This window comes from Silene latifolia, chromosome Y (assembly GCF_048544455.1).
Source record: "Silene latifolia isolate original U9 population chromosome Y, ASM4854445v1, whole genome shotgun sequence".
In the NCBI taxonomy this organism is placed as follows: domain Eukaryota; kingdom Viridiplantae; phylum Streptophyta; class Magnoliopsida; order Caryophyllales; family Caryophyllaceae; genus Silene; species Silene latifolia.
Genome location: NC_133538.1, coordinates 51,269,469 through 51,288,489, shown reverse-complemented (window position 1 = coordinate 51,288,489; position 19,021 = coordinate 51,269,469). Strand labels below are relative to the sequence as shown.

Sequence of the window (19,021 nt, the reverse complement as noted above, 5' to 3'; positions counted from 1 at the left end):
CCCTTGGACAATATGAAGTTCGTAAACCGTTGATACCAAGCCCGAGGGGCTTGTTTAAGTCCATAGAGAGACTTACGGAGTCGACATACGTGATGTGGCATATTGGGGTCGACAAATCCGGGGGGCTGATGCATATACACAGTTTCGACAAGATCCCCATGGAGAAAGGCATTCTTTACATCTAATTGGTGTATTGACCAAGACCGAGAAATAGCAAGACTGAGAACGGTACGGATCGTTGTCGGTTTGACCACCGGGCTAAAGGTCTCATTACAGTCAATCCCCACTTGTTGGCACTTACCATTTACTACAAGGCGAGCCTTGTAACGTTGAAGAGAGCCATCAGATTTAAACTTGTGACGATAAAGCCACATAAAACAAATCACGGGAGCATTAGTGGGACGAGGTACGAGTTCCCAAGTGTGGTTATTAATTAAAGCACGATACTCGTCATTCATAGCGGTATTCCATTGTGGGTCCTGTAGTGCAGCATGGGGATTCTTTGGTAGGGGGGAGATCGTCTGGGTGTGTGTGGCGGTGAGAACGCGGGGTTTGAAAATCCCGTTCATGGCTCTTGTTGTCATTCTGTGGTCACGAATGGAGCAGGGGGGTGGGTCAGGTGAGTGATGGTTGTGGGTAGGGGTCCGTGAGGGAGTGGGTGTGGGTACGATATGGGGAGTGTTGGTGGAGGGTGGGGTATGTGGTGTCGAGTCAGGGGGTTGGGCAGGGGTTTGTGGGGATGAAACAGGGGGTTGGGCAGGGGATTGTGGGTTTAAAACAAGGGAGTGGTGAATTGGGGTCTGGGGTGAGGTGGTCGTAGTTGGAGTAGTGGCAGAAGTGGAGGGGGTGCGGGGTGAGTGAGGTTCGTTGGGAGGGTGGTTAGGGAGGGGTTGAAGGAAGGCATCAATGAGGGCGGGGTTTAGGTGGTTGTTGGTGTGGTCACTGGTCGAGGTAGTGGTAGATGGAGGTTGAGCGAATGGGAGAACGGACTCATCGAAGATGGTGACCGTGTAGACGGGATGTAGGGTTGATTTTGGGGTTTCAGTTTTGTCGTCACCGGCCATCGTTGCGTGAGGCTAGACACGGTGGGGACTGTGGATTTAGGCCGAGATCTGTGGTGCCGGGAGCAGAGACACAGGAAATGAACCTAGACACTGATACCATGTAAGTTACGTAAATCCCTTGATTAGGGTTTGATATTAGCTATGAATATATAGGTACAAGATATAACAATAAGACCTAAATACATGGAAAGAATATAGCTAGCTATGGTAACTAATAACTAAACGATATATACAATCTATCATAATATTTACTAATATTAATGATTGAAATTTTCTTGACCCGTATGTGCGAATTGTATGGTGCAACACGGTATTATGATGGGAAGTTGTAAACCTTGCATAAATGATAGGCACTATTCATATGTGCGAATTGAATTTATACAATTTTAACATTTTACGAGTATAACTTTGACGCTTTACGAGTGTAAATTTAATATTTTTAGGTCATTTTGTAGATAAAAATTTGATTATGTAACTTTATTTCATAAAAAATTTATTTAAAAATTTGAATTCATATAATTTTAGCATTTTACGAGTATAACTTTGATGCTTTACGAGTAACTTCAGTATTTTAAGAGTATAACTTTAAGGTTAATTTGTATATAAAAAATTTATTTTTTGTAACTTTAGTATTTTAAGGTTGAATTTATGTTATTTTAACAAAATTTTATGAGTGTCCCATATGAGTGTAATTTTGGTCCTACAAAAGTGTAAATTTGGTCCTTTATTAGTGTAAATTTGGTCCTTCATGAGTACAACTTTAGTCTAGCCATCCTCCGCCCTCCATCACCAACCCACACCCACAAAAAAACTAGATTTGGAAAAAATAAAAAACAACAAGAAGATCTGAAAAAATAAAACATCGAAGCTACACTTTTTAAAATATCAAAGTGACACTTTTGAAACATCAAGGATACACCTTTTCTAAACATTAAAGTTACACTTTCATAATCCTCAAGGTTACACTTTTAACACTTCAAAGATACACTTTTCATGGTCTTCAAAGTTACACTTTTTAAAACACACAAACCTCTTTAGACAAAACTCAACCGATTTTTTGAGCAACTTTTTAAAACATCAGAGTTACACTTTTTAAACATCAAAGTGACACTTTTTAAAATATCAAAGTTACACTTCATAATGCTCAAGGTTACACTTTTATCCAAAGTTACATTTTTCACGCATTGAAAGTTACAAAAAAATTCACAAGAAAAAATGACAAAAACTTTTTCAAAAAAACAAAATATATCAAACCAACGGTTCATACCAGATACAACAAAATAATTTACGAGAAACAAGCACACAACCTCTATTTTTCAACATAAAAAAGTAATTTAGACAAAATTCAACCGAATTATTGAGTTGCTTTTTAAAACATCAGAGTTACACTTTTTAAACATCAAAATAACACTTTTTAAAACATCAAAGTTACACTTCATAATGCTAAAGGTTACACTTTTATAACCCCAAAGTTACACTTTTCATGACCTGAAGGTTACAAAAAAATGCACAAGAAAAATTGACACAAACTTTTTCAAAAAAACAAAATATATCAAACCAACGATTCAAACAAGATCCAACCAAATAATTCACAAGAAACAAACACACAACCTCTATTTTGCAACATAAAACAAGTAATTTAAACAAAATTCAACCGAATTTTCGAGTTATTACTTCTTAAAACATCAGAGTTACAGTTTTTAAATATTAATGTGACACTTTTTAAAACATCAAGGTTACATTTCATAATGCTAAAGGTTACGCTTTTATAACCCCAAAGTTACACTTTTCATGCCCTAAAGGTTACAAAAAAAAATCCACAAAACTTTTACAAAAAAACAAAATATATCAAACAACGATTCAAAATAGAACCAACAAAATAATTCACAAGAAACAAGCCCACAAGCCTCTATTTTTCAACATAAACAAGTAATTTAGACAAAATTCCACCGAATTTTCGAGCACAACCGAGTAGTAATGAATATTTAGAAAATTCAATTGTATACAAAAAATTCACCATTGCGACGGGCTCGAAAAAATAATAAAAATAGGCTTTTGTTTCGCCATAATCGTAGTCCGGATGAAAATTTACGAAGCTTTTTATAAAACCGATCCTATTTTATACGGCAATTGTATAAAAAAACAGAAATAAGAGAGGAAAAGAAGATGAGAGAGGGTGAGTTTTGGTCTAAGTGTTTTGAGAATGAATGATGAGAGAGGAATAAGAGTATAAATAGTTTTCTTTGCTTTTTTCTATTAATGTCAACCATCCATCTCAACAATCTAATGGCATGGGGACTTAAGGACTCAATGCTTTAAGGGGGACTTAATCTCTCTCTCTCTCTCTCTCTCTCTCTTATATATATATATATATATATATATATATATATATATATATATATATATATATATATATATATATATATATATATATATAGAATTAGGATCACGAAACAATGACCATACAAAAATCTTCCCAAAATAGGTTTTTTTCCTTTATCTTCAACTACAAAAAATACCAAAAATAGTAATAATGCTTCGTCTTCACTGGGATCGTCCATAGTTGTTCCAAGAGGACCGGTGGATGCTGTTACTAATAAAACAAGGATGGTGAATGAAATTGTGGGTATTGCTCCATATGACCTTGAATCTCTCGTGCCGGAGAACCTTGGTGCCTGGACTCAAGTAGGGAAAGGTAAGTCCCCTTTAGCGCCTATTGTGGAGGAACCAAGTGACCTAATCCAGTTACTGAGACTGATGTTAAAGATGAAATTGCATATTGGAAAAACTCTGTTTACTGTTTTGTCCTTGGTGCGAATCCGCCGTTAGAGGTACTAGATGGGTTCATTAGGAGGATATGGATAAACCAGGAGGTTGATAAAGTCTCTTTTTTGCCTAATGGTGTTTTTATTGTGCGATTTAAGTCTGAAAGGGTAAAGAAAATTGTGTTACAACAGGGTCATTACCTATTTGACAATAAGCCTTTGATAGTAAGACCTTGGAGTGACTCTGTGGAGCTGGTGAAAGATGATGTTAAGGAGGTCCCAATGTGGGTTAAATTGCACAATTTGCCTTTGAAGTTTTGTGGGAAATTTCTCCCTAGGATTGTTGGCCTCGTTGGGAAATATGTAAGATGTGACACTGCTACTATTGACAAGACTCGATTGGGTTTTGCTAGAGTGATGGTGGATGTTCCTTTTGGCCTAAAAATCCCTGAGAACATTAAATTTTTGGATGAAGATGGTCAAGTTGTTTCTGTCCCTGTTGAATTTGAATGGAAGCCAATCCTCTGCAAACAGTGTGGTGGAATTGGCCATGAGACTTCTACCTGTAGGAAGCGTCAATCAAAAGGGAAACCAGTCCCTGAGAAGAAACAATGGAGGCCTAAGCCTGTCCAAAAGCAACCGCGTCCAACTGTAGTTCCTATTAGACAGGTTCCTGTTGTTGAGCAGCAGAGTGGTTTGGCCCCTGAAACTAATATTGATACTACCACTCAACCCATTCCAATTGTTGCTACTCCTGTAGAAAAGCCTAATGCTTTTGTGGTGTCTTGGACTGGAAATGGGAAATATACTGTTGCTGATACTCCAATGAGATCTATAGTTCGTTTGAGTAGACATGAGTTACTGGATGTTGGTCAGAATATCTCAAAATTGTCCAGTATACTTTCCTGGATGCTCTGAACAATGCAACTCCAAAAGTGGGTATAGGTACGAAAGGTAGTGTATTACCTCCCAAGGAGGGTAATGCATAATATACGCTTTTGGAATGTCAGGGGGCTAAACAGTCTTACTAAACAGAATACTATCAAGTGGTTTCTTCATCATAATCATGTGGGTCTGTTTGGTCTCCTTGAGACGAAGGTTAAACCTTCGTCTCTAAACTCTGTTAGTAAAAATATCTGTGCTAGTTGGTGTATTTCTACTAATACAAGGTTACATAAGGGTGGTAGGATCTGGGTGCTTTGGGATCCTACACGTTTTTCTATTGACTTTCTGGAATATAATGCACAGTTTATCCATATGAAGGCTAGAGAGATTTGTTCTAGTGATGAGTTCTATATCACTATGGTGTATGCTTTCAATGAGATTGAAGAAAGGAGAATTCTGTGGGATAGACTTTGTATGTTTAAGAGGGTGATTTCTATGGCTTGGGTGGTGTGTGGTGATTTTAATACTGTGCTGAGCCCTCTTGAACGACTTGGGGGGTCTACTAGTGAACAAGAGATGGAAGATTTTCAGAATTGTATTGATGAATGTGAGCTGGTGGATAGCCCAGCTATTGGCTCATTATTCACTTGGAATAACAAACATAGACCTTCCTCTAGAATATATAGTCGTCTGGATAGAGTTTTGGTTAATCAAAGTTGGTTAAGGAGATTTCAGAATAGCTATGCTCATTTCCATACTGAGGGTCTAATGGATCATACCCCTTGTATCATCCAGACTACTGATAATAGTCAAGTTAAAAGAAGAAGCTTTAAATATTTCCATATGTGGAGCCAGTCTGAACATTTCCATGAATGTGTGAAAAGTGTTTGGGACCAGCATTGGTTTGGAACTAAAATGTTTGTTCTGGTAAAAAAATTGAAAAGCTTGAAACAACCCTTGAAAATGCTAAATAGAGCTCAATTTGATGACATTGAGAATAATACAGTCAGAGCTTGGCAATACTTGGAACATATTCAAGGGAAATTGAGGAGTGATCCCTTGAATGCTGACCTTATTCAAAAAGAAGTTGATGCTGCAAAATGCTACAGAGAGCTTATTGATGCCTGTTATGCCTTCCTCATTCAAAAATCTAAGGTCACTTGGTTGGATAAGGGTGATGATAACACCAAATATTTCCATAGTGTCCTGAAGAGTAGGCAAGCTAGGAATAAAGTGGTTAAGATTGAGGACCAGAATGGAGTTGCTTGTGAATCTACTGATCAAATTCAGAAGGCCTTTTTGGATTTCTATATTCACTTGTTGGGTACTGTTAAGGAGACATCCCCTGTCAGTGTCTCAATTGTTCAGCAGGGTATCACCTGTTCTGCTGTACATGCTGAGATGTTGATGACACCAGTAACCAATGATGAGATAAAAAAGGTCATTTTTTCTATCCCCATTCATAAATCTGCAGGCCCAGATGGGTTTTCTAGTGCTTTTTTTCGAGATGCCTGAGATGTTGTTGGTGTTCAAGTTTGTGAGGCTGTTCAGGATTTCTTCACTCATGGGAAAATGCTTAAGCAGCTTAATCATACCCTTATTTCTCTTATCCCTAAGGGTGATAGGCCAACGAATGTAACTCAGTTTAGGGCTATCTCTTGTTGTAATGTAGTCTATAAGTGCATCTCCAAACTCTTATGCAATAGGCTGGCAAATGTCTTACCTTGTATCATTAGTCCAAACCAGGGTGGCTTCATTAAATGTAGGAGCATTGTTGAAAACATATTGATTTGCCAAGATGTGAATAGACTTTATAATAGGAAAGCTAGCTCTCCTAGATTTATGCTTAAGGTTGATTTGAAGAAGGCTTATGATTCTATCAGCTGGAACTTTTTGGAGCAAATGATGAGAGCTTTACAGTTTCCTGGGAAGTTCATTGATTTGGTGATGGAGTGTGTGCTCTACTTCCTACTCTTTGGTCATGAATGGAGAAACATTTGGATTGTTCAATGGGAAAAAGGGGTTGAGGCAGGGAGATCCTTTGTCTCCTCTTCTCTTTACCATAGCAATGGAATATTTAAGTAGAGTCATGCACTATATCACTGAGACTGTTCCTTTTAAGTACCATCCATTGTGTTAAAAAATGAAGCTGTCACACCTTATGTTTGCAGATGATCTGCTACTTTTTTGTAAGGGGGATGCTGCTTCTATTATGGTCTTACTCAGAGTATTTGCTACTTTCTCACAGGCTTCCGGACTCCAAATGAATACTTCTAAGACTAATACTTATTTCAATGGTGTCCATGGTAGTCTCAAACAAGAGATCCCCAAGTATCCGGTTTGGGAAGGAATGCTCCTTTTTCTTATTTGGGAGTACCTATTACAGCTAGAAGATTGAAAAAGAAAGAATGTCAAGTGTTGATTGAGAAGCTAGTCTCAAGAATAAGAGGTTTTGGGGCTAGACACTTATCTTATGCAGGAAGACTTGTGTTGGTTAATTCTGTACTCACTTCCCTTTATACGTATTGGGCAAACATTTTTATTATTCCCAAAGGTGTGCTTCATAAAGTGGATGCTATCTGCAGGAACTACCTTTGGGATGGGAAGGTGGATTATATTAAAGTCCCACTGGTTGGTTGGGAGAAAATTTGTGCTCCAAATAATGAAGGGGGACTTGGAATCAGAGACTCTTATGCTTGGAATATTCTTTGCTATAGGTAAGTGGTATGGTGGGTTTTTCTAAGTCCGATAGTCTATGGGTTAGATGGGTCCATCATGTTTACATGAAAGGTGCGACTTAGTCGAATACAACCTTACTTCGACGTCTGCTTTGAGCCGGTAGTCTATTGTTAAGGTTAGAGATAAGTTATTAGGGTCTACTTGGGATGTGGCGGGGGGAGAGTAGAGGTTATACTATTAGAAGTGGTTATGAGGTGATGAGGAGAAAATTTCAGAGGGTGAACTGGGAAAAGCAAATTTGGAATGGTGGTGCCTCCTAAGCATCGTTTATTGGATGACTTATTGCCAGGGAAGCTTTACAAACAAAGGACAAACTGTATAAATTTGGGTGTTGCGGTGATACGTGTGTTTCTTGTGTGGAATTGTTGATGAAACTCACTTGTCATCTTTTCCAGGAATGTGAGTATAGTCTTAGGATTCTTCTTTGGTATTGCAAAACGTGTAATATACGATTACCTACGAGGAATGCTATTGAATGGGTGTATGCTGGACAATTCACAAGCGTGCAGAAGGGTGTTATTGGGAGTGCCTTTTTGGCGGCTCAGTACGCTATTTGGATGCAGAGAAATAAGGTAAGGGTTGAGGCTTGTCTGATGATACCTGAAAAGGTGATTGCTCAAGTCCAAAGTCAATGTAAGATGCGGATTTTGGCAAAGACTGGTCATAAGATGCAAGTTCGAGATAGTGTTTGGTTAAGTAGCCTTCCTTTAATGCTTTAGTTTGATGTATGGCTACTACAAAAAGTGTTGGTGTAAAAATTGGTAGCTTGTAATAGCTTTGGTTGTGCTTAATGGAAATTCTTACATTTCACCTAAAAAAAAAAAAGAATTAGGATCACATGAGTCCACCCTATCTTTTTTAGTCCGTGAGTCCATAATACAATATAACACGTCATATTAAACAATATCACAGCTTAAACTACAAAAAAAAAATCGTGATATTTTTTTGTAATACTATATCATATGTTATGCTAAACAATATCACAGCTTACAATATCATACGTTATACTAAGAAATATCACAACTTACACTAAAAAATGTTTTCGAAAAAACAAATTCGTGATATTATTTTGTAATACAATATCACACATTATGCTAAATAATATCACAACTTACAATATCACATATTACACTAAACAATATCACACCTTACACTAAAAAAATGGTAGTTGAATATCATCCCGAGCATTGCCTTTCTGATCAGCGTCTGCTGTTGGCTCTGCTTCACTCTCCTCTACGGAGGCCACGTTTACGCTCTCATCATCATCAGCTGTTGCCGCATTTTCCCATCAGCTTCTGAGTCAACATTCTCCGCGTCAGCTGTTGGGTCATCATTCTCCACACCAGCTGCTGAGTCAGCATTATCCTCGAGATGCCCATTTTCCTCTTCAGCCTTATGTCTGTTCTCGCTTACTGTATCTTCCCAACAGACAATAATCAATCACAACCCATAAGCAACAACACCGTTTACAATTACTCCCTTCCTTTCACTAATAGCCTGATTTCACAAAATCTTCCTTACTAAAGAAGTCAAATGGAGCTACTCAAGTGAATTGGAGGGCGTAGTTGCAGCCGATTAACTACAACAGGAATATGCTCACTCCTATTGCACACCACCTACCCCAAAATTCAAACAATCTCTATAACACTCAACAAAATAAGAAAAATCACATCAAAGCACAGTCATCAAGAAATAGAGAAATACATACATTCTAGTAAGAATAAAAAACCAGTTGAAACATCTATGAATCAGTGCCGCAAAAAAACAAGCATATATTAACAACCCCACACGAAACTTAATCGATAAATCATGTCAATCCATTATCATCGTCACTTTCTTCATCTTTTCGACGCATGTTACATGAAAACCATAAAAAATCGAGCAACATACAAAGAACAAGAAACGCCTTTATTATCAAAATATAGATATAGATTGGCATATCCTTTATATTAGGTTGTCACAGTTGTTCATTTAACTTTCGCTTTTATGTATGTACAAGACGTTATTCTGTGTTATTTGCAACTTACACTAAAATAATCTCGAAAAAAATAAAAATATATTAGTGATATTTTTATGTATAGTGCGTGATACATTTTGTTGGATTTCAATGACTCAAATATATGGTGATTTCACCTAGGATCTTTTATATTATTATATATATATATATATATATATATATATATATATATATATATATATATATATATATATATATATATATATATTATAGATTTAGGATTCGGTGAGAACGATTACTCGGTGAGATCGAGCTAATTGATCCACATTAACCTTACGTTCTCTCCCGATAAAACTAACTTTCCAAACTCCCTGCCATAACATACTACCATTCCCATTAACCAATCCACTTCATTTCCCCAAAATTACTTTTATCACTCCACCACCCATCGGACCTGCTCAGACCACCGCCGGAGACGGCCTTCTATGTTTCCGGCCACACAAACACCGAACAACTCCGATCAACATCGACTATCACGTTGCTCACTACCATATGCTGGCCATGTGCTCCCATTTGGCTGACTATTTCGATGACGCCGAGGAACCATAACCTACTTTAAGCACTCTCCGTCACCAAAATCGTCCCTCTCGCCTAATCGTCCTCCACATATTCATCTATTTCCTTGGCATTACTAGAGATCATGTCGTTGCTCCTATCATCGTTCCATTAAACTAGTGAGCAATAGATGCCAAGTGGAATTAGTGAGCGGCAGATAACAAGTCGCCGGCATCAAATACCTCACCCGTTTCTCTTCGTTGGTTTCCGATCTATTTCGATGTATCTACAATAATCCTTGATATATCTAGATGCTGTTTTAATGTATCTGCCATAGATACACAAAATTAGTTAGTAGGTAAATTAAAATTGAATTGAGATACATTAATATAGAAATCAGATGCACTAAATTTCGTTTGAATCAAATTGAGATGTAGTGAAGTTTAAAAAAGAGGAAGAATTGTTGACGACAAATATGGAATTGAATGTTAATGTCAAATTAAATTACGTCGTTTGATGTTAATGTCGACTTAATTTCTCCAAATTTTGTGGTGTTGTGGTGGTTCTCTTTCTTCTTTTTTTTGCATCCATTGTTTTGCCTGATATACCGCAGACATCATCGCGTCTGAGTGGTGGTCGTGGAGGCGAGTTTATGTGGTGGCCGGCGGTGGATCGGGGTAGTTGATGCATTGATAGAGAGATGGTGATGATGGAGTGTTCCGATGATGTCGACGGAGGTGTTATCTTCCGGTGATGTCGACGGCGGTGGTTGGTGCTGGCGATGGATGACTGTGACTGATTGTAGGCTGTGTTATTTGGTTTTGATATAAGTGAGGTTAGTTTGATGGTGATTTGTCGGGGCTGTTACTTTGAGGAGGCAGAATAATATATTGGGTTTTGTGATTAATTTTGTTATAAGTGAGTCGTTCTCACCGAGTGTTCGTTCTCACCGGATCTTACCTATATATATAGGGCAGGATCTCGTGCAAACTGATTTACTATGCGAACCGTACGAACTAACCAATTAAAGCCATTCTTAATCACGCTTCTCTTTTTCTCTACCCAAACTGAAACAATTCGACACCCTGCAACCACAAACACTCAACTTCCATTGCTTCTCACACTTCCACCGTCGCCCACAACTTCTACCGTCGCCCGCCACTTCCACCGCCGCTTCTACTGTCTTTCCCAAAAACGGATTTCAGTATATTATAGAAAAAAGGTTAGCTTCAATTCTTATTTTACGTTTAGTTAGGTTTGTATTTAAGATCAATGCACATATATGGATGGTAGGGTAGTTTAAGAGGTTAGTTCTATGCAGAAATGCCAAATTAATTGAAAAATTAGGGTTTGTAATAACCCAAAAATTCAAATTTCGTTTTTTTGGATTTCAATTGGGTTAAATTCTTCAAAGAGGGTAACAGTCTCAACCCATTGTTCTTCAACTTTAGGTACGAATTCTTCATTTTGTTGTGCGATATTCATGCTTTGAACATTTTATAAGGCTTAGATGCACTTATTAAGCTTATAAATACTATTGTGATTTTAATTACAGATGTTCATGCTGAGGAACATGCCTCAGTAACTAAAACCGTCAACTATGAAGACAATTCTCAAAGTAGATGGTTCAGGTAGTTATCAATGATTGTTATCCAGTTTTAACACTATTGTTACTATTGTACAATTATGATGGGTACCAACACTCTTTTCAATTTTCTCATTGTATTGTTTCAAGTTTTCATTGCATTTGTTTAAATGTTGTGTTTGTTGAAATGTTTGGTTTACTGGGTGCAGGGGATATGGAGGATAATTACATATGTTAGATATAGCTAGATCACATAGAAACGAAATTATTAGTACCTAAAGGTGTGTATATGAAGGCGCGTATCTTCTGACCTAAAGGAGTGTATCTAAGATGAGAGATATGTGTACCCATACATATTGCATTTTGATTCATATATTAGTTAGAGCTAGGACAATCATCATATTTCAAAATTATTAGCGAATAAGTGCTCATTTGGTCATTCATTATTTCGTGCAGCTATAGTTGGTGATACTAATGACATAACTTGTTCAACAAATCCAGCAGGTGATATATTATTGGTTACTAATTGTCCAGATCAATTATTAGTGAATGATGTGCCAGGTAAATCATTTCGTTATTGATTGCATTTTGCTAATGTGAAGGAAGAAGACAATTTATAAGTAATTGTTGTTAATTTGTGTGCTCTAGATAGCCCGAAAGTTGTTGCTAGTAGTGAGATTCATGGAGTGGCTCATTGTTCGGAAGAGCTTAAACCATTTGGTGGAATGATATTTGAAAAATTGGAGTAAGGCTTGGCTTTTTACAAAGCATATGCCAAAGCTTGTGGCATTAGTCCGAGATTGGATTCAACTAAAATGGTCAAAGGAGTTATTACACACAAGCACTCTGTGTGTAACAAGAGAGGTAATAGCAAGCACGATGGGAAAAAAATGTGGAGGGAAATAACAAGAGTTGGGTGTACTGCAGGGATTAGTTTTAGGAGGCTTCCTTTGGGTAAGTACGAGGTGTATAATTTTATTGAGGCGCACTCACATGCAATGGTAACTCCAGCCACAATGATTCACCTAATGTCATGTAGGAAGCTCAACCTTGTGCATAAGAAAATGATAATAGATAACTCACATGTTAACCAGGGGTCTGTGAAGACATTTCGAATATTCAAAGAGTATGTTAGGGGATATAAAAATGTAGGGGCGTCCTTAGAATATTTTAAGAATTTTTCAAGGGATGTAAAAAAATTTATCAAAGAGTATGATGCGGAAATGCTGATAGAGGGCTTCATGCAAAAAAGAGCTACGTGTCCCTCATTTTATTTCGATTTTGATGTTAACGAGGAAAAAAGACTCACTAAGGTTTTTTGGGCTAATCCAATTGCAATGAAGAAATATGCGCTCTTTGGCGATTCTGTGTCTTTTGACACCAAATTCGATTTTAACGAATATCGTATAGTGTTTTGTCCTATTACGGGTGTTGACAACCATAAAAAATGTGTCACTTTTGCGGCTGGTTTGATAATGCGAGAGAATGAAGAGTCTTTTATCTGGCTTTTTGACAATTTTATGAAGGCAATGGGTGGGTGTTATCATATAGCTCTAATTACTGACCAATGTCAAGGTATTAAAGAAGGGGTAAAAAATGTGTTTTCAGGCAACACACAAAACAGATTCTTTATGTGGCATATCATGAAAAAATTGCCAGATAAGGCTGGTTCAACCATTTACAAAGACACACACTTTCTAAAAGAAATAAATTATATCGTTTGGAATGAAGATATCGAGTCAACTCAATTTGAGTCGAGCTGGTTTTCAATGATTGAAAAACATGATTTGACTGGAAATGAGTGGCTGAAATCCATGTTTGACGACCGCAATTTATGGATTCCTGCGTATTTTCGGGACACTTATATGAGTGGGTTTATGAGGACAACTTCAAGGTCGGAATCCGAGAATAGTTTCTTCGGCAACATCACCAACCCCAACCTATCACTTGTTCAGTTTTGGATACGCTTCCACTTCACAATGGATGCTCAACGCTGGAAGCATTCTAAGTTAACTACTGATTCTAAAAACTCCTCTCCTATCTTGTCAACTCCCCTTTCTATAGAAAAGAAATGTGCTGAATTTTACACACCAACCGTGTTTTATGAATTTCAAGAAGTATTGAAAGGTGCATGCTACTCTTGTAATGAAGCCAACAGAAGCACGAAAGAAGGTGACCTAGAGCATTTATTTTTTATGGATCAAGAGAGCAAGAAAGTCTATGCTGTCGATTTTGGTGGGAAAACATTTATGTGTTCATGCAAGAGATTTTAGAGAGTTGGGGTACTTTGTAGACATTGTGTATGGGTGTTGCATAACAAGGGGTTTGTTGAAATACCTTCTGAATATCTATTGACCAGGTGGAGCAATTGTGCAATATTTCGTCGTATCTTTAATGATGTAGGGACATCCTTAGAAGCTGATTGTGGGTCAATTGACACAAGAGAAAACAATATATGTGAGTTATGGTCAGAGGTATTCACTTCAGTGTCACTTGTGAAGGATGATGAGGAGAAGGAGAGAGAGTTACTCATATTGCTTCAGAGTTTCAATGAGAAGTTGTTGCTTTCAAGTGGTAGCAAGAAGTCAAAAAGCAAGAAAACTCAAATGGAGACACTTCTTGGCGCTAAAATACGTACTAAAGCTCATATTCTACATCCAAATCAAGCAAAAAGTAAGGTATCAGGACGAAGGATGAATTCTGACAAAGAAATGGCAATGGAGGAGCACGATAAGCCTATAAGGAAATCTCGTGCTTATGGGGAAATGGCACACCATGATAGTAGAAGTTGTCCGAGTTAACTTGCTCACAAGTAATCCCTTAGTCAAGTCGTTATTTGCTTGTTTTTTTTTTTAATTTACATATTAGTTGAGGAGGGCCAATGTACAAAGTACTAATAGTATTTTACATGATCTGATGATATAGGTATTAGCAATGAAACAGTTGTGGTTTAAGATGCGCATCAATTGTATCCAGATGGGTGTAACAGCCGTACTACATGGTCAACTGTTGTAACTAAATGGATTTAAATATGTGTATGTCCAAATGTAGGAGGAAGCTTTTTATTTCGTGTTACATGAACCATGAAACTTTTTATTTTGTGCTCCATTGCTCCTAGTATGCTTTTGTCTTTCATAATGTTTCTTCATTTCATGGATTTTTAGTGAAGCCAAATATGTAGCTGTGCCAAGAACCGTCAAACAGGTATTTCTGGGTCTAGTTAGTTTGGGTAGTTGGCTCGTTCAAGCCAAATATTGTTTCGGATCCGCCAACCCTAAACCCTTTCCTTTATTATCGGAAAGGGGTCATTCGGAAGAAACAAACCTACTATACATTTAAAATGAACCTAGCACTCTTTTGAAATGTACCTAGTAGTTAATGACGTATCTAGTGCATAAAACCCCTCCTTAAATTGGAATAGGAAAGGGTTTAGGGTTGGATTAGGCGGCCCGCTACCGCTGAGCCGCCTAATCTAACCCTAAAGGGTTTAAGGTTGGATTAGGCAGCTGGCTACCGCTGAGCCGCCTAATCCAACCCTAAACCCTTTCCCTAATTATCGGAAAGGTGGAATTCGGAAGAAACATACCTACTGAAAGATCATAGATTCATATTAGACTCTCTAATAAAAATTAAATTATCTTATAATTTGTCATTTAAGTGATCTATGTAACATGCATGCTAATATGAAAGCATAAAAATGAAAGTATAAGGAAAAACAATTTCCTTACATTGATTTTGTGGTAAAATGGGCACAAACTAGTTCACCTTCCTAGTTTGTTCTTGAGCTTATAACATATGGATGATCCTCCTTACAAATCTTCAAAGAGATGATCTCCTTCAAGATGCACCCAAGAACTCTACCTAATAATCTAACAAGTATTTGTACTAGAAACTTGTTAAAAATATTCCCTTGATTATATTTCTATATACTACTAACACTCTTAGTAATAATATTTGTATACTAACAATCTTAGTAAGTTATGATAATTATTTTAGAGAGATGAGTAGTTTTCTTCACATGCAAAACACATGAATGAGCTAGCTAGTAAAAATGACAAAAATTGGTTATTAATAGAGGAGGAAAACTGGGTGGGAAGGTGGTAGTGGAGTGTGGTAATTGTCTTATATTTATCAATCTTTCATCCACATGTAAAACATAATTATAAGATAACTTGTGGAAGTATCACAAGTAAAGTGAAATGATTGTGTTCCTAATCATCCACAACACTCTATTTTAAACGGTCCACTTGCCCATTTACGGGTCCATGTTGGTTCTTATATTTGTCGCACAAATACTTGTAAATTTTATTTAAACATCGTTTTATGTTTAAATACTTCCATAACTAATTCGTCCAAATCACTCCGTAAATATATGTGTACCACTACACATATTATTTACGTACTAATATTAATCAAATTAATTAATTAGTACAATTTTAGTGAATTAACAATTAATTAACTAAAACCCGTCTCCCAAAATTTATTATTCAGTTATCACATAATTAAATAATAACTGTCTTTCCTCGAGTTCGCAACTCGAATTCTCTCTTAAAATAATTGACTAACCTTTTAGTCTACAAATCAAGGGACTAAATAAATTGTATCTCATACAATTAAATAGTTGTCTATTGGGGTTCGTTCCTATAGGTGTGACCGATAGGGGTCAGTTGATCACCGCCGTCTCACGACAATAACGTCAAACTCTAGTCAGCCAACCGTTATCGATTTACGTTAATCAACTGACGAGGATCAAATAATTAAATATCTGATGATATTCCATTAATGAGATTTATTATGTAAACGCACTATTGTGGAGGACACTAACTCCAACACTTACTATACATTTTATATGAACCTAGGACTCTTTTGAAATGTACCTAGTAGGTGAAGACGTATCTAGTGCATAAAACCCCTCCTGAAAGTGGGACGGGAAAAGGGTTTAGGGTTGGTTTAGGAGGCCCGCTCTGCAGAGCTTCTTAATACAACTCTAAACCCTTTCCCTTATAATCGAAAAGGGTCATTCGGAGCCTCCTAAACCAACCCTAAACCCTTTCCCTTATTATCGAAAAGGACGCATTTGGAAGAAACGTACCTACTATACATTTAAAATGAAATTAGGACTCTTTTGAAACGTATCTAGTAGGTAAAGACGTATCTAGTGCATAAAACGTACCTACTATACATACATGAAGAAACGTACGTACTATACATTCAAAATGTATCCATTACTCTTTTGAAACATACCTAGTAACTAAAGACGTATCTAGTGCATAAAACCCGTCCTTAAAGTGGGACGGAAAAGGGTTTAGGGTTGGATTAGGCAGACCGCTACCGCGGAACCGCTTAACCCAACCCTAAACCCTTTTTCTTATTAACGGAAAGGAGTCATTCGGAAGAAATGTACCTACTATCATTTAAAATGAACGTAGGACCCTTTTGAAACGTACCTAGTAAGTAAAGACATATCTAGCGCATAAAACCTCTCCTTAAAGTGGGACGGGAAAGGGTTTAGGATTGATTTAGGCGGCCAGCTACGCTGATCCGTGTAATCCAACCCTAAAACCTTTCCCTTATTATCGGAAAAGGGGCTTTCAGAAGAAATGTACCTAATATACATTTAAAATGAACCTATGACTCTTTTGAAAGGTAACTAGTAGATAAACACGTATCTAGTGCATAAAACCCCTCCTTAAAGCAAGACGGGAAAGGGTTTAGGGTTGGTTTAGGCGGCCCCCTAACCCTAAAACCTTTCCCTTATTATCGTAAAGGGGCATTTCTGAAGAAGCGTACCTACTATACATTTTAAAATGAACCGAGGTCCCTTGTGAAACGTACCTAGTAGCTAAACAAGTATCTAGTGCGTAAAACCCCTCCTTAAAGTGGGACGTGAAAGGGTTTAGGATTGGTTTAGACGGCCCGCTACGCATAAAATAATATTTCATCTATATTCTCTTTAGGATAAGCCTAAAGTTCAGGAATAAAGAAAAATGAGACCGCAACCAAAGGACTTTCGTTAGAATATCAACAACATAACTTTAAAAAGTTTTTACAAAGCGTATAGGCTAAAAGCGTTATCATTGGGCGTGCAAAGGAATCATAATACTAGTTTGCGAATGAAGTCATAAATCACACATCTAGAAGGCCAGAACCAGTCATATTTTAACAGTGGCCACTTAACGTTCAATGTTAAATACAAAAAAGTCCACATCAAACATATGAACCAGTCGTAAACCAGAAAAACTTGGAACATTAAAGACATTAATCGTTAAAGTTTCTATAACAAGGCTTTGACAAATTTCTTCCTTCCACCTCATGTGAAGACATGAATTTGTTATTTTAACATTCATCAAACGCAACCTTGAAATTCAACCTCATGTGAAGACCTGTATGGGTAAAAAGCAAATCATAAGAAAGTGTCTAAATGGGTGCCATAGTGTTATGGGGCTAGGTCAATTAAAAAGAGGACTATTAAATATACACTCATCAAAATATTACCTTTACTTTATTCTTATCCCATTTTAAAAGTTCAAGCATAATATACTCTCGATAAGCAGCCATATCCTGCAAAAAAAAAAAAAAAATAAAAAATCTGATTAGTTTCAATTTCATATAGAATGTTACATAAGATGTAACATTGAATTAATTTAATTCAAACCTTGTAGTGCTTCTTGTTTCTCAATAAAGTCTCATCAGTTGTTACAGCTTCTAAAAACTTAATAACAAATAACCCACAGTCATGCCTGCTCAAAAACATATAATTAGATCTTATAGTGCTGTGAATAAATTTTGCTATGGAAAAAAAAATAATGTAGTCGGAAACTAACACATTGTCTTGCCGAGGGACATCGAAATCGACATTTGTAAACAAGACCATCTGATTCAGTTGTCCATACCCAGGTTTATTGGCGAGGATATTTGCAACATTGTAGACCTGACATGATAATGGTCTCAAGAGTTACGAGCATCATATGCTTGTGTATGTTCATAAAATTGACAGATTAACTTGATAGAGCGCTGCAAGTTAATCTAATAAGAAAAGCCGCTAATTAAGAAAAAACTTACAATTTCTTCCACATATTCATTTCGCTCTCGAAACTGTTTACTTCTCGTTTTTGGCTTAAGTGAATCTAATATATAATTTTTCCTTTTGTTCATATAAGAGAGTAAAGCATACCAATGATCATTGTCTTTATTACCAATTGTCCAAAACACTTGCAACATCAATTAACGGATGTCACATAACATGTGAAACTGAATTGATATACAATTTATAACCACTGATTTGTTAGTACTCAGATTACCTTATCAATAGTTCTTGCATTATTAGGCATATATTTCATTTAGGATAGGGGCAACTAATGCAATTCTTTTTTTTTTTTTTTTTCAGAATACACTTTAACACCCTGCCATTTTTTCGGAAAAAGCTATGTTAGATACTACCAACTACTATCAAGAAATAAATTAAATTTGT

The 19,021-nt window shown here is 36.8% G+C and overlaps 1 protein-coding gene across 1 annotated transcript; it reads left to right on the top strand.

The window, feature by feature from the left end:
- The first annotated feature begins 12,440 nt into the window (after positions 1-12,440).
- Positions 12,441-14,351, top strand: LOC141628020 (protein FAR1-RELATED SEQUENCE 5-like). Its single transcript, XM_074441209.1, has 2 exons — positions 12,441-13,801; positions 13,910-14,351. The coding sequence occupies exons 1-2, from the start codon at positions 12,441-12,443 to the stop codon at positions 14,349-14,351; spliced, it is 1,803 nt and encodes a 600-aa protein (XP_074297310.1).
- Positions 14,352-19,021: the final 4,670 nt, after the last annotated feature.

Excerpts from the sequence above, each read along its gene's own strand:
- LOC141628020 (XM_074441209.1), top strand. The coding sequence starts at position 12,441 with ATGTGGAGGGAAATAACAAGAGTTGGGTGTACTGCAGGGATTAGTTTT. Across the intron at positions 13,802-13,909 it reads TTTGGTGGGAAAACATTTAT|GTGGAGCAATTGTGCAATAT; the intron begins GTGTTCATGCAA and ends TCTATTGACCAG.